The sequence below is a fragment of the Heliangelus exortis genome, chromosome 1, assembly GCF_036169615.1.
Source record: "Heliangelus exortis chromosome 1, bHelExo1.hap1, whole genome shotgun sequence".
Taxonomy (NCBI): Eukaryota; Metazoa; Chordata; class Aves; order Apodiformes; family Trochilidae; genus Heliangelus; species Heliangelus exortis.
The window spans coordinates 171,062,097-171,078,504 of NC_092422.1; the positions used below are offsets into that span (position 1 = coordinate 171,062,097).

The 16,408-nt window shown below is 36.9% G+C and overlaps 1 protein-coding gene and 1 long non-coding RNA gene across 5 annotated transcripts in view; both read left to right on the top strand.

Moving 5' to 3' along the window:
• The window catches only part of ZNF277 (zinc finger protein 277), a 52,171-nt gene extending 40,602 nt beyond the window's left edge, over positions 1–11,569 (top strand). For all 4 annotated transcript variants that reach the window (XM_071733662.1, XM_071733663.1, XM_071733664.1 and 1 more), the window contains 6 exons: positions 473–605; positions 7,392–7,459; positions 8,641–8,737; positions 9,241–9,283; positions 9,982–10,156; positions 11,213–11,569. In XM_071733662.1, coding sequence (XP_071589763.1) covers positions 473–605; positions 7,392–7,459; positions 8,641–8,737; positions 9,241–9,283; positions 9,982–10,156; positions 11,213–11,405 — 709 coding nt within the window. In that variant the 3' untranslated portion in view covers positions 11,406–11,569. The remainder of the gene's footprint in view (positions 1–472; positions 606–7,391; positions 7,460–8,640; positions 8,738–9,240; positions 9,284–9,981; positions 10,157–11,212) is intronic.
• A 3,109-nt stretch (positions 11,570–14,678) lies between these two features.
• Positions 14,679–16,408, top strand: part of LOC139791425 (uncharacterized) — a 30,427-nt gene continuing 28,697 nt past the window's right edge. The window contains exon 1 of the long non-coding RNA XR_011723919.1: positions 14,679–15,468. This is a non-coding gene — a long non-coding RNA (uncharacterized lncRNA). The remainder of the gene's footprint in view (positions 15,469–16,408) is intronic.

Below are 16,408 nucleotides of genomic sequence, written 5' to 3' on the forward strand. Positions count from 1 at the left end.
AATATAAACATTTCTGTTTAGCTAATTTAAATTGGTTTAAAATATACATAGTACGTTCAGATTTGGGGTTTTTTCACTTTAAATTACAAAGATTCAGTTACTGATGGATTGTACACCACTGTAAGTGTATGCTGGGTAAAGACTTCACATGTTGACCATTAGGTGTGCTCCCATGCCCTTGGTGGGGCCATTTTTGATAATCAGGCTTTTCTTTTGTTTTGCATGGGTGGCAGCCAGTAAATTTTTTAATTATCTATATTTTCATTTGATATAATTTTTATCCTCTCTGTGTTTAATTTACTCAACTGTGATCTAAGATTATCTTGTACTTTTTTATTTCAAATAAACTTTATTTTTATTTAGATTACTCTCATATGCTTAGAATGAATTGTACTGTATATATCTCCAGCTTATTTGAGGATACTATCTTGTGCTATTTTTGTTTTGACATATTGACCTGCTTTTATCTTAGATTGCAGTGTTTATACTGTGAAAAAGTGTTCAGAGACAAAAACACACTTAAAGATCACATGAGAAAGAAGCAGCATCGCAGAATCAATGCCAAAAACAAAGAATATGACAAATTTTATATCATTAATTACTTGGTAAGTGCTTCTATGAATAATTAGTAAATTGACTAAAGAGATGCAGACAATATCTTGTTAAAAGTGAGTAATTCCAAACCAGTAATTAGTATGAAGGTCAAAAATCAAGTGAAGGACTCTTAAGAAATTTGCTCATTTATGATATGATATTCTGGATAACTGTTAAACTAAAGTAAACATTTATTGTTGAAAATTGATTTTGAGAGATGCAAGAATGCAGCCTGAAGAGATGCTAATCATTATGTTGTTACTGCTCAGTCTCTTCTTGAACAACCAGAGGGGAAAATGAGATATAGTGATGAAGTGCATGGAGGTCTAACTTGATTGCTGTTGGCTTTGAGCGTGTTTTCTAAAACCTTAATTTGGAAGTGCACTTCAGAGTATAAATTGCATGCAAAGAGCAGGAAAATGAAAGATATGCAGATGAAACAAAAAGTGTTTGTTTTTAGCCTCCAGGTAGGTGTATGTTGCTAGGCATTAATGTTTTTTATCTCAGACCTTTGAGAATATGTATGCATGTGTGTAACAGATTTTCACTTGCTGTCTTCAGCTCATGAAGATGAGCTCATTGAGCTGCTTCAAAAGCTGCTACATTCTGTACCAGAAATAACTATATTTCACCTGAACTAGACTTTGTGCTTTCTACATGTGTTATATACAGGTTATAAATAGGCATCCTGTACTGTTTTACCCTCTCTTTTCCTTTAATTTCTTGCCCTGGGTTTTACTCTAAAACTAGGAACAAAATTTTTTACGTTTAACACTCTTCCAAGTCCCTTCTATGCAAGATGGAATGTGTTCCCTCTGTGATCCTGTGTACTTCCCTTCCAAAGATCAGTGATCTGAGACCTATATTTTCTTTTCTAGATATCAAGTATCACTGCTGTAAAAACTGATCTATATTTTCTGTACAGGGGGGAAGAAGCTGTGAAGTTCTCCAGAATAGATGTTCTCAGCTTCTCAACAAAACCAAGTATTCACTTCTTTCTTGAAAGTTAACAGGCTTGAATTTAATGTTATTCCTTTAAATGATTTTAATAGTTTCATTCTTTTCTGCTAGTCCTGCAGGTAGTCTCATGTTCATATTTGAATCTGGCTCAGCTTTGATTAGGAAATTGAGCTAGATGACTGCCCAGAAGCACAGAGAAACATGTGATATTTCTTCAGAACTTTTAGAGGCCTTCAGGGAAGTAATGACATTTGTGCAGGCACAGTGTCTCTGCCATATTAATGAGCAGAATATGCCAAGGTAAATAGAACAGCAAGACTAATTCTCAAATACTTAACTTCTTCTCCCACTCTGTTCACTTGCTCCAAAACTGGTGACCTTGCCTGTGCTGTCTGCTGATGATGGTCTGTGGCCTCTCTGCCTCCTGAACCATGTCCAGCATTGTCTGGTTAGTGCTGTTGGTCTGGCCATGGAACATGGAAACTATTAAATGAGCAATCACAGCACAGTGCTCCAGTCAGGGCCTTAGTCCTCTTTAGTTATAGCTGGTATTCTGGGCAGGACTTTGCAGAGTAACTCCTTATGACAGCCTGAGCCAGTTTCAGGCATTAATCACTTAACAGTGTTACTTAGAGATGTATTTTTCAAGTCCTTGCTATTAACAGACAGAGGATGGTAAATACAATTCAAATAAGATCTGTGAAACCACCAAAATCTTTGGTGGGGGGTCTCCAGGTGCAAGGTTTTTACTAGTGTGGTGCCAGTGCTTCTTCTGGGACATACCTTGAATTATCAGAAATCTTTGTTGGCTCTGCATGTGCTTCTACAGCCGTATTTTCTTTATACAAATATTCAGTTGTCTTTCACTACATTCTACCCAATTGTCTTTCTGCTCAGTCTTTCTGGTCTCTCAAACTGTAGCCATATCAGAACTTCTGACATTTCTCTTTTAAAGAAAGGAATTTTTAAAGTAAAATATTAAAACCAGACTAAAAGCTCTCTATTACACACTTATAAAATAGCTTCCTATAAAATGTGTATTTGCACACTAATGTTGCATGACATGAAATTGTTCATTAACATGAAATCCCTAGGATAGTTCCTACACTGTAGGAAGTTTTTGCTTTCAAAATAGCCTTTGGTTAACCCTTTATTTTTTCACAAAGGAGAAGTTTAACAGGAGGAAGTTTAGTTTGTTCACTGAGGGCTCAGCAGATCAGCCTTAACCTGTGAGGAGGAATAAGATTATTCTCTACTGCATGTATTTAGTTTCCAGTAATGCAGACAGTATTGTTTTTTTCAAGCTGTGTCTATATTCAATGAATTCTAGATGTTAGGTCTACTTTCTGAGATGACTTGATATATTTGCTTCGTCTCCCCCAGCACTTCACAATTTACTAGAGGATATTTTTTTTAATGTTTGCTATCAACCTTTCTGAACCTGACTTCTCAATGAGTCAGTAAAAGAGCTGTGCTTCAAATCGTTTTAAATGTCCAGGGGAGTCACACAATTTCACTGGCACAGACATGGATTAGAAATCTTATCTAAAATGACAGATGTACTGTTTCAAAATTTACTACTGAATTCATCCTACCTAAATATGTAGGCATACAGTTTTTCCAGTTTTTTATGTCTTCACAGAAAATTTTGAATTTTGAGAATGTAGCAAAGATATTTCCATATGCTATGTTTGATCCAAGTTGTTTTCATTATTAAGGGACTATACTATAAGTAGGTTTCTCATAAACATCAATATTATCACAGTCTTATCCACTTTAGTTTTAGGATGTGCACCATAAAGTTTTTTCTATCAGCAAATAGATCTTCAGTTAAACAGATAGTTCTATAGTACAACCATCTTATAGACAATATTGTCCTTTTAAAAACTTTCTATTGCATATTATCTTCACCAAGCACTGTGTGAAATAGTCATATTAAGCTGGAACTGTCAGATTCCATTATTTGGTGGCTTTTGCACAGAGATTTTAAAGTCTTTTTGTTCAGATGTCCTGTGAACTCTCTCATGATCTTCTGGCCAGTTCTTGCTTGTGTTTTTAAGGTGATGGCAGAGCTCCTATTGGTTTCATTTAGAGCAAGGCTTGCCAACCTTCTTCCTTTCTCTCCATTCTGCTTCTGGCTTCACTCATGTTTTCATTGCAATTGTGAGAATCTGTTTTCATAATGTAAGTTATATTTTATGTCTGTATGTTGGTAATTCCCTCTGAATTTCCAGTTCAGCACAGATAGCAATGAGTTCTTTAAGAGCAAAGCCCTTTGCAAATATTTTGGTATTCTGAGATTTTTTGTGACTTCAGTCATAACCTACAAACTGCTTTGATTTGTCTACCCCCATATTATTGATCTGTTCCTTTGCTCACAGGCTATTGTTAAGAGTAGGACACATGATCTTTAGTAGGAGTGGAAACCTTTTTTGTCATGTGCATGCATAATAGATTTTTTTCGTAAGCAAGTATCAAAAGCTTATTATTAGATACTTACATTAAATTAGAGAGGGAGTTTTCCTATTATGCAAATTACTTGAAAGGCAGTGGGATCACTTCCTTTGTGAGTTTTCAGGTCTTATGTCAGTGTTGTGTAAGTATGGAAAATAAAACTGATCCTATTCAGAAAGGCTTGGAGGATGAATTGAAAAACTCATAGTAGTGGGTGAAGACAGTGCATACAAGATCATTTGTAGGCTACCTTATTTTTCTTTTCACCAAAAGAAGTTCCAACCTAATTTTCTTGTTTCTGTACCTGTTTTAGCATGTGGCTCCATGACTTGCCTTGCACAGATAGTCAAGTAAAAATGGTTAGGGAAGATGTCTTTGTCTGTTCTGTCTGCTGGAGGCCATATTCCCAGCCCAAGGAATCAGATCTAGACTGACAGGACCTTGGTGTTTACCTGATTTTTACCAGCAGCACTTTAAGTATAGAGTGTGCTTTGTCACAAGCACAGATGTTTATATTCAAATTGACTCATGGCATGTGTCTGTAGTAATGGAACATGACTATAATGAACGTGCTTATCACAGAGCTAGACAGCTGAAAATGGTGCTGGTAATTTCCTAGAAAACTTGTTTCATAAAGCCTTTATTTTTCCTGGAAGATAAAAAGTTTTGTCTTTATTGCCAAACTCTAAACAATCATTATTAATGGTTGGGAGCTGAGAGAATGTTTTCTTGTGGGGGCTACTATTTATATTTAGTGTTTTTTTATTTAGGCAGGGTGTATTTTGTAAAATATGAAAGGAAAACCCTTCATCAGTTGGTGATAGTTCAAGACTTAATAAAATCCCCCAAGTGGGGGAACACTTCCTAATAAAATTCATCAAATGTCTATTAATTACTGTTGGAGCTGGACCATCTTTTCTATGTGAAAAAACATTTCTAAGTCCTGCAGCAATATCATATTTAGATAATTGCAGTAATGAAGGCAAGAAGAATGAGAGAAAAATTGCAGAGGAAAGCAGCATCTGTTTGGGGTTTCTGAGCTCCTCAGGCCTGGAACGACATTTGCATGTAGTTCAGTAACTGCTCTTTTGGGAAAACTGTTTGAGATGCCAGCTGCTGTTTCCAGTTTCTCCCACATCAGCACTTCTCAAGTTGGGATATGATGCCTCAGTGAAGCACACAGACCTTCTTGCTATAGAACCCTTACAACTGGCTGCAAGCAAAGATATTGAGTCAGTTAATCTCTGTGCATTTAGACTTCATTTTGGAAGAGGAAATCAAATGCACACATTTGCATCCTCTCCTCACTTTTCTATGAGCCTCCTCTCTGTGAGGTACATAGGGAGTTTGTTTCTTTTAAGGTTAGTTTTCCTTGGCTATATATCAAGGCATGCAAGTTTGGTTTATTTAATTATACATTTTCTGCTGTTTAAACTATGAACAATGTCAAGTCTAGTTTTTTCCTCTGGTTTTTTTGAGAATTTCATGGGAGTCTCTAGAGATGATTGCTGGGAGCTCTTGTATCTTGGATGAAAGAGCAAGGGAAGCTGAATACCTAACAAAGCACCCCTGGTCCCAGATGCTCATTAAGATGTACAACTGAAAAAAAAATGTTTTTTTAAAAAAAGAAGAAGTAAAAAACCTGAAAGAGCTGTAAGAATGTTTAAAAAAACTCTTTCCCACCCAGTAGTTCAGCTTCAGTCTCTTGGCACTTTCCTCACAGTGTCCCTGTTATCCATTTGCCGAGCAACTTTCTAGTGATACAAGATCTGATTAGCTTCTCCCTTTTTATTTTATCTTCTGAATATAAACAGATGAGGGAAACAGAGACCTCTTACAAAATCCTTCTCTGCCTTCCTTGCAGAAATACCATAAAGAAACAGCAACACAACAAAGCTTGTGCATGGTTTTCCCCTTTCACCATTAATTAAAAGGTGAAGCTTAATATTGGCTGCTGTTTTGAATGCAGTCTTTTTTTTGCAAATATACTTCAAGCTGGTAAGGGGGAAAACTGAGCATTCATCCCCATTTTGCAGTGGTTGTGAGCTGCTATCCTCTCATTAAGGTGTTAACATTGGCAGCCATAGGGAACTAGTGTGCAGCTGGGAGAACATGTGGTGAGAAGTGTTAATGGCCTCATGTTATCTCACAGTAATGGTGACATTAATGAGTGTCCCCTGTAACTCAGAGAGTTTACACACTACCATGTAGCATCACTGAATTAATTACTGAATTTTCATTCTGTGATATATGACAACATTATATTTAGAGCTGCCTAGAGACATCTGTTTATCATTTACCTGGTAGACACTAACAGCTTTGAAAATTCTTATCAAACTGCTAAATGATAATAATCGTACTTGTTACTAAGGATGTTATTAAATATATTTATCAGAAGGAGTAGTTGAATGAAATAAATGAAAAAAAATATCTTTTTATTAGCTGCCTTTTTTTTAATGGAGACAAGATTGTTATCTATGATCTTTGTGAATCCTTCACAGCCATCAAAAATATGAGTTCAAAAATGCTGTTTTGATTACTGGTTAGTTTGCTCTGGTTTATTTTTAAAGCAGGAATGAGAGGAAAGAAAATTCTAAGTAAAGATCACTGCTGGTATTTCAGTAGAGCACTTCAGCTTTTTATTGCCTGTTATTTATATCACAGTCACGCTGAGAGTGCTTCCCATTGTGCTGAATGTTGCACAAATGTATAGTGATATACTTCGTGCTGAAGGTCTTAAAGATATAAATAAACGACACAAAAACCTGAAAGGAAGAACAGAACACTATGAATAGATGTGCTTACATTCATGTCTGGGAAGAGGGCAGAAAAGAAACTGAGTCTAGCTCAGAGTTCTCTGCCGTGGCTCATAGTGCCTTTCTGGGGTATGCTCTAGCTAAGTTTACACAGTGTGTTATTGCTGACATAACCTTGCACAAGGTACAAGCAGTGACTGGTGTAGCTCTGCCAAGTTCACTCTCAGGTGTGACAGCTGCATTGTTTAAGCAGCATATGCTGCATGAAGAGCAAGGCAGGCAAACTGGATTGAGCTACTGTGGTGGCAAACTGGAGACAATGATAAAATACCCACCTCTGGAGCATCGCAGTAGTGGTACAACACTCTAGTTTTACACAGAGCTCAGATGCATTTGATGAGAGCTGTGGACCAAATCATCTTCTTCCCATTCATAGGGTGGGGAATGCCCCATTAAAATAAATTTCTGTTTTAAAACTTACTACCAAAGCAGTGTTGTATGACTACCTTTAACTCGCAAAAATACTAAAATAAGATGTTCATTGTGAGTTCCAAGATGGTTTTTCAGTTGGCATATAAAATGTGATGTAAATCAGGAAATGTTTTTTCTTTTCTTTTTTCTCACCAGGAATTTGGAAAGTCTTGGGAGGAAGTGCAGTCAGAGGATGACCGGGAATTACTAGATAACCTAGAAGAGTAAGAGTCACTTATGTGCCTATTATTGAAGACTTGCAAGACCATTATTGTTGAAAACAATGCTAAGGGAAAATGCTGTGTGTAGTTAGTGTACAGTTGAAATTAATTTAAGCCAGTCAAATCAACTCCAAATTGTACTCATGAAAGATGCTTCTCCACAAGGAGGGCTTTAAACTTTGTATTTCAACCATAAGCCTAATTTTTGCTTGCATGTAGCTCAAACAAGAACCTTTTAGGTTTGTAAGGATGTAGATAAAACATCTTTTACTTTTGTACTAAAAACCAATTCAATTAGTTTGTTCAAATTTAAAAAACGAGTTAAGCATCAAAAATGTCAGCATGATAACTGCATGCTGTTAAAAAGTCTGATAAAAAGGTAACAATTGGAGATTAAAGCAGGATTTCAAAGGAAACTTCTCAGTGATGCTGAATGAGGGCAGTATCTGCATCTCCTCTGTGGTCATCTGTGGTCCAGGCCCTCAGATCACTGCAGGGGTGGCTTCCTTGGCCACAGAGAATTGAACAAGCAAGAAGTAATTTATGACTAGCAGAGCCCTTGATCTTCCTGGGTTTGTCTGTAATTTGCACTTAATCTTCCTTGGTTACACCTGGTTGCAATAATACTTCCATCTCAGTCTATTGTGGACCTAAATGGATGTACTGGCAAAGTATTTCTTCTCTGCTTGGATGTCTAATGCTAGCATGAGTGTCTTTTTCAGGAATAATGTTTGATAAGTAAATAACACTTAGTGTGAACTCTGCCTGATGATTATGTCTTTGGCTGATGTGTTGAAAGATTAGAAAGGTATCACAGAATTTTCAAAGACCTTATAAAAATAAGCACTGAACACAGTATCTGATGACTTGCCAAACTGGATAGAAACTGAAGATCCTGTTTTTTAGTTCAGGCAAGTTCAAGTAGGACTTATTGCCTGTCTGCACAGGGATTACCCAACAGTAGCTGCTCATTTTTTCTTGAGTTTGTAATTTTTTTAGCCTGCAAACCAGATTCTAATGATATTTCCAGCTATAAATCCACACTGTCTCTCCACTCCTTTCAGCTATTCTGTTTATCTGGATTTATTTTTGGTGCTGTGAATGCAGAATGTGAAGTGCCCTTTCACAAAGTCTCTCTTCTCTTTCCCACAATTAAATGAATCTTTTTGACTCTTAATCATAAGAGACTGGTCTGACTGGGAAGAGCATCCTGTGTGTGCAGTTTGCCTGTTCTGTGAACAACAAGAAAACACCACAGAAAAACTGTATCTTCACATGCAGGTAGGATTTGTTTTAAATATCCATTCTTTCAACACTTTGGAATTACCAAGTAGGATTGTAGCATCCTTGTTAAGTTGAAATTATCTGCTGCTTTAGAATGCCCCCTTTGGCACAGAGCTAAAGTACTGCATGCATCTGCAGCATCTGCTCTCTAAAATATGTAGTGGAGTCACGTTTTACATTGAGAGTATGAGTAGCTATTAATAGTGAGTGTGCTAACAACAAAGGGCATCTTTAATTATGTAATCACTTGATGAATTAAAACATTTGGTAGTTTGTTTTTCAGTTTTAGTAAACGTTTTAACCGGAGCGTTGCAGTTTAACAGAATATGAAAGTTTCTGATGAAACAAAACTTTTGGGAATTTTTTTATGTGTTAGTGTTTGCATGTCAATGTGCACACTTCTGTGTCAGTCTATGAAAAGCTGAGCTGTCTTTAACTTGGAATAGTAGAAGTAGTGGAAATAAGATATTTTATTCTTTCCTCTTTTTTTTGCCCTCCAGAAATCACATGGATTTGACTTTCCTAAAATAAAATCAGATCATGGTGAGTAAGAGATGCTGTAATTGTCATAATTTGCCACTACTACGGAGAAAACCACATCAAAAGAATACTGGAAAACAACTGCATCCATTTGATTTTTGTTCAGACATTTAGCTTTTCCATTATGGAAATTGTTTCTACCAGCTTACAAAACAACTGTTTCTGCCATCTTACAAAAGAACAGGAACAGTTTATTTTTCTGCAACTCCTATTAGTGCCAAAGATGTGTGTTTTGTTTTTTTTTTTTAAACCATTTTAAGACCATTTTTTTAAACCATTGGATTCTTTTGCAGAGTAGTTTCTACAAATACTCATTCTATGAGTCCCAGGTCTGGCTGCTGGAGCCCTGGAAAAATAATGATTATAGAACAACAATAATAATAATAATTCATATTATTGTTGTTAGAGGTTTTGTTATTGCTGTCAAGTCTTGCTTGCATCTTAGAAGGCCCTGCTCTAAGCTGTGTTTGGCCAATGTTTTTTGCTGTAGATTGAGAGGAAGAAAGGTTTTTGCATTTTTTTGATATAAAGAAGGGCCAGTTCCCCTGCAGCTGGAGAAAAGCATTTGTTCAGTTAATTTGCTAAGTTACAGCATTCAGCACTGGTCTTCACTAAACCCTTATCAATCTTTATGCTTAATCCAAGAAAGCATTTGTAAATTCTCATGTTCCTCAATGCTTGCCCACTACCATCTCTCCCAGGTCTGAACTTTTATCAGCAAGTAAAGCTAGTGAACTTCATCAGAAGAGAAATCCATCACTGTCGTTGTTACAACTGCCAGGAGAAATTTCAGTCTAAAGGAGAACTGATAACTCATATGGAAGAAACCAAACACATCACATTCCTACCAGCCAAGTCTACATGGGATCAACCACAGTAAGGGCACACAAGTTTCTTCCAGCATTTTTACTGTTACTTGATAGTGTCTGTAAAACCAAGTTGAAATTTCTAGTTTTTGCTATTGCAACAGTGCTCTGAGCTCTCCATCTCTACTGGACGTGATAAAATAATAACTTGTCTCAAAACTACTCAGAATTATAATTTCTGTACTGTATGAAGCTAAGATGAATATGTAATACTTCTCTCCTAGTTGCATCCCGGATGCCCTATCCCTGTTATTTGTGTCTGCACTGCCAAGTTAGTATGCTAGTGATATTTATTGTTGCAAAACTGTCTTTTGCCTGTATTTGCAGTTGTGCAGTGAAGGGTGAAAAATGCACTCAGAGCACTTTCCCTTCTAGTGGAACCAAGGTTGAATCTGTGCACCAAAATGACATCTCAAATGCCTCACTTGTAGGCCTAAGATTCTTCCAGCTCTTGGCTCTCCTCACAGATGCAGATCGTGGCCATGATGGACATCTGACACATACTTGATTACTAGAAAAGATATGATCTGGGCACATGGTTCTAGAAGCATTCTAGAAAACTATTTCTTTTGCATGTCTAATTTTGCATGCATAATGTCTACCTAGCTTTAGGCATCAAAACAAGTTGGTTGTTTACCCTTGGTTTTCTCCATAGCAAACAGAGAGTGTAACATAACACTGATTCAGATTTTAAGTAGTCTGAATAGACCAGTAGTCTGAATATCACCTGAATAGATGATGGTGATAAAGCCCAGGGCAAGTTCTTACTCAAACATCTCAGTTCAGCATTTGTGATGAGACAGATCTGGATCTGTGGCTTCAGTTGTGACAACATAGAGATAAAGAAAGAGAGGGAAGAACTTGTCTGTTGCCAACTCTTCTCTACAGCTCTTTAAGGCATCCAAGCCACCTGATTTTTTTGGGGTGTGCTGTTTACTGTCATTCCAGACAACTAGACTGTCATTTTTTGTCATTTTTGCTTTTTTAAAATCCAATCTCAAAATATGCTCAATCTCTTTCAAACAGAGTATGTGACTATGCAGTAATTATGCCTTCTTGCTTTCAGGTATTATTTTCCTACCTATGAAAATGATTCACTCCTCTGTACTCTGTCAGACAGTGAAGATCTGATAACTGAGGATCAAAGTGAAGATGTCCCTGTTGTAAGCGAAGATATATCCAGTCTAAAAGCCCTCAAAAAAAGCAGTGTTTTAAACCAGCTCCTGTATGAAGAGAGCAAGAGTCAGGAGGAATTTTGACCATGATTTACAGTTGCTGATCTTTAAGTGTTTCTTCTGCAAGACAAAAAAAAAAAAAAAGACATTTGTTCACCAATATTGGAATGCAGTTTAACTCAGAGATATTATCACTGAGCAAATATTATATGAAAGTGAATGCTAAATAAAATTTAAGTGTAAACTTTCCTGGTTTCCTTTAAATTCTAGCTTTGTTTTAGTATTATTTACAGGTGGGGTTTTTCTTTCTTTTTTTTTTTTCCTCAATTTTTTTCTGAATAAATCAGATTTAAAGTTCTGGTTATAGCCATCCTGTAAAAGGCATAAACAATTGAGACAAGGTGCCTTGATATATGAACCAATGAGTGAATCTTCCATATGTTACTGCAGTTGGAGAGGATACAGAAAAAAACTTTAATTTAATTTTTGGTCTGTCATGTAAAGCAAATTTTGCTATTTTTAAGTTTAAACCTACTTCAAAATGTAAACATATCTGTATATATTGTTAATCATCAACTTATAAGATATATGGTGCCTGTTCTGAAAACTGGCTCAGAGACATCAGTAAAGCTCTGTCTGGCCCATGAGTATCTGACTGCAGAGAAAGCTGCCAGTCCAAAGGAACAATTGCAGTGTTGATTGCATCGAGGATCCAAAGAATTTAAGTAGAATTCTTGTATGGTCATGAAACTGAGATGCAAAGGAAATTATTTTGGGGGATTGAAGATGCATAAATCCAAATTAAATCCTCAAAATCTCAAATCACATGTCCATTAAGGTTACCATATTTGCTTTAATATTTTACTTTAAAGTTCCCAAAGTAAGAGAAGGTCTTCAGCATAGCCAGAGAACACCGCAGTCGAGACAGGGCAAAACAGCTCAGATATATGAGCTGTCATATATGTCATATGAGCTGACAGGAGGATCCAAACCCAGGTCTTCCAGCCTCTCTTTCTCCTTTGAAACCTTAAGAAGTAGTTACAGAGTTCATGCTCGGCTTTCCATAGGATGAATTTCCATAATACTCTTTCAGAACTGACAGCACATCTTTTTTATTCTTAGAGTTGGTATTAGAGCAGTTGGTCAAAGTGTGGGAGTTTTGGCTCAGTGCCCTTCCTTGCCTGGGAAGATTCAAAGCCACAGCTTTGCCTTTGCACAGCCCTCTTTGCCTGAAATATATTGTTGTCAGTAAGAGATGTTGCTTGTCATTATATGGTGACTGAGAATTATAAAGCAGTCCCTGGGAGCAGAGCCTAAAGTTCAAATCCTCACCCTTATTCTGCTAAGCTTCCATAGCCAGTCTAATTCACCCTGCAGTATATTTTCATCAATTTCTTTTAATTTGCACTGAACTTGCTTTGTCCTGGCATTACCCATCACCCACTAGCACCTCTTTGCTTCCCCTTCCTATTTTCTCTTGGGCACAGGTGCTCTGGAGAGAAGTTAGAACAAGAGGATGCTGAAAATGTACTGAGGAAGAGAGATCAGCCACTGACCTGCAGAATGAACCAGAGCCAGAGGCAATATCTGACTCTGTCAAGAGGAAATGGGAAAGAATTGGTTCATCAGGTGCTGCATCAGGATACAGACAAAACAAAGGGCAGGTGTATTGGCTCTGATTAAACTGGTACAAAAATTTAGAAGGACAACCCAAATGTCTTTGAGCTAGAACATCTGACCATCTTAAATATTTGTACTTCTTGCAGATGTAAATTTCTTACTTTTATGCAGTAATTGCCACAACCATTTCTGATTATTTTTTCCCTTCTTAACTAATTTTCTTCCCAAGCAGTTATTTTCTTCCTAAATTAGAAATTGATTCCAGTCTTTGCTTTTCAGTCAGATTCTTAGCTGTGGTGTGAGGGAAGAGTTAATGGGGTTTACATTAGTGGTAAGTGTCTTGAGTAATGGAAAAAATCAGCAAGAAAACTGTCTAAAACGAATGAGTTTTATGGTATCTCAGAAGGACACGTTAAGGGAAAGGTAAAATTTTACTGATATATCATAAAGTGGAATTGCAAAACAGTTCCTAATCATGAGGGATGTGATGCTGAGTCACTCAAATAAATACAAAATGAAGTAAATGGCAGTAGTGTGACAGTTGTTCCTGGTTCTAAAAGAAATTTGAAATAGCATTTTGTCAGTGTAGAATTAAGAGAATATCTAGACAGAAATTACGAATAACATGGATTTATTGTGCAGGCAGGGAAAGGTACTTAGGAAAAATTAATCAGTAGTGTGTAACTGAAAATGCAAGGAACATGAGGAGCCAGATTAGGGTTGACCTTCAAATACAAACAGCAAGCAACAATGTTTAAAATCTTCATAGGTTCACAAAGAGATTTGGGATACAATTTCTAGAATAAAAATAGAGCATCTTTGTTCAGCACAATGCTTCTATGCAACATTTTTCTGGAACATAATATATTTGGTATTATAACTTTCCCTTGGCATTCTTGTCCTCCATCTAAACCAAAGCTGGTGACCAGTAATTCCTCCTGTTCTTTTCACAAATACCATGATAATGTCTTTGATACTCCTCAACAAACAATTTATTCTGACAATTCCATGCAGACTTAATCTGATTTAACAAGATAATGGTCTTTGACTTTCATTTAAGATGCTTACTGTTTGCAGTTTCTGTGTTACATTTGTCTGGCATGCTGTGAGAGCTGTCAGTGGCTGCCCTTGGCTGGCTAAATGGTAACTGGTGTGCAAAACACCAAAGTGAGTCTCTGAAAAGCCTTTCTGCTCTTGTCATCTCTCAGTGCCTTCTCTTGCTCTGAGTTCTGGTTAGATCTCTACTAGTGAGTGGGATCTTTGTATCTCAGTATCTCAATTTTACAGGGTGGTCAACCCAAATCTGACACCAGAACTGTGAACTTCCAGTCTCCATGCTCAAGTTCCAGTGTAGAGTGCACACTGGACATAGCTCTTGGCAATCTTTACTCTCCACTGCCATTGAGCAACAGCAGATTTCACAGCACTGCTTGTGACTTGTTGCTCTATCAAATAACCTTGCATGATTTACATTTCACTTACATTTCATTTTCACAGACAGAAGAAAATCAGAGGACACTTGAGAGAAGATGTTTTTTTTACAGGACAAGATGGATAATCTTTTCCCCAGTTTTTGTTAAGTTATGATGCTTTCTGGGGTTTAATTGCAATAGAACAACTGAAGTGTCTTTGGTCAAATTGTGCCCTCATCTTTCTCTGCCAGCTCCATTAACCTTGGGAGATAACAACTGATGCACAGAACAGGTATTTGTAATCCTGGAATGAATTCCATGTAACAGTTATTAGAATCAGCTGCTGTGGAAATACTACAGGCAACAGTGGTTGCATGGAGAACACAGTTCATGTAAAATTCATTCCTTTGGTCCATGAGCTCTGAATGTGCTGTTCTCTCCAATGCTTAGGTTTTTTTTCCTATTTGAAGTTTTCTGCTACTAAGTCACAATTGATTTGACTTTTTCCACCAGTGAAAGTTTTAAATGCTTCTTGAATTTGATTTTACAGCTTTTCCCAGACTCTTGTTCATGAAGTTACAGGTAAGGTAACTATTTTATAAATTACCATGTAATCCCTTAACTAAACTCCCATTTGGTATTTTACATCCCTGATTAATTCTCTGTCTGTATAGGAGGAGCAGGGGAGTTTAGGATATTTGCAACTAAAAATGCGTCAGTCATCTTTTCATAAATTTAGATAGAAATAAAAGCATTTTCCTGCCACAAATGTTCCCTGGAACACAGTTCTCTCCATCTGGTTTACCATCCTGAGACTAAGAAGCTGCCTGGGCATGGATTACATATGAGCCTCAGGGCTAAGCTTCTGTTATAATCAATAGATGCAGTCTGTGGATCCTGAAGTCATTCAGCTAATCTTAAACACCTAAAACCTTATGCACTTTTGTGCCCATAGACATCTGGTGTCATCTGAAATGCTTGAAAATTCATGGTCTCCAGCTGCTCTTGAAGGACACTGATCTCTCAGACTTCTTGTGTCTTGTTCTGCCAGCTGCATATGAGGGTTTCAGATAAGATGCAGCATCCCAAATGGCACTGAGGCCATACCTAAGCAGGTAAATCCAGCACCTTTGGCTGGTAGCTAAATATCTTTTTCAAGCTGCATTAACTATAATGGAATTAGGCACTTGGGTCACATCTGTTCGCTTATGCACTCCTAAATTTAATTATAATAATTTAGAGCTGAATTCTACCCTAAAAATTACTGAATGCACTTAACCTGAAGGTAGATATCTACATGGATCAGGTTTTTTGCCTTCTAGAATGGAGAACAGCTTTTTTTAGCTACATGTGAAATATCTAAAATCAGTCATTTAGCCTCTGCTCTCACAATAGCTTTGGGGACAGGGACTGGTTACCTTTAGACACATATGGTCATGGGTTACATTACAGTCATGGACCTGAGCATAGAACACATTAAAACACAGCAAAATTACTCCATAAAATATACCCTATATATGTGTATCCCTGACTCAAGGAATTTCAGTTGTAACCTGCTGCTGTGTTTAATAGGAAAAGTCATGAAGCCTGATAAGCCCTGCAGATAGGTTGTGGTATCTTTGTTATTCCTGTCTGAATTATTATTGTCTGTAATTTTTGCCTGGAAAGACCCTCTTGAGACTGAATATGGGTGAAAATATGGTAATAGAAGCCCATAGACCACATTGAGGAATGTGGCTAGAACTTGAGTATCCCACTTCTACCTTTCTAATCACATCCTAGGTTTTTCTGTCATATTTTGATTTTTTTAAGATTTGTTTGCTTATAAGCATTTTGGGTCAAAGCCCATCTTTTTTTCTTTTTTTTAATTTTTATTTTGAGCATTTAGCATACATGGCTTGACCAGGTGGAGACCAGCAGGCATTGTTCCAATGCAAAGTAATGACCGAGTAATGAAATCCTAAAGAAATCTCAGCTGTAATGTGAAAAAAAAAAAAAGAGCTATGGTTTATAGTGATTAATTTAACCTGGCTCTTGACATGAATTACAACAGTC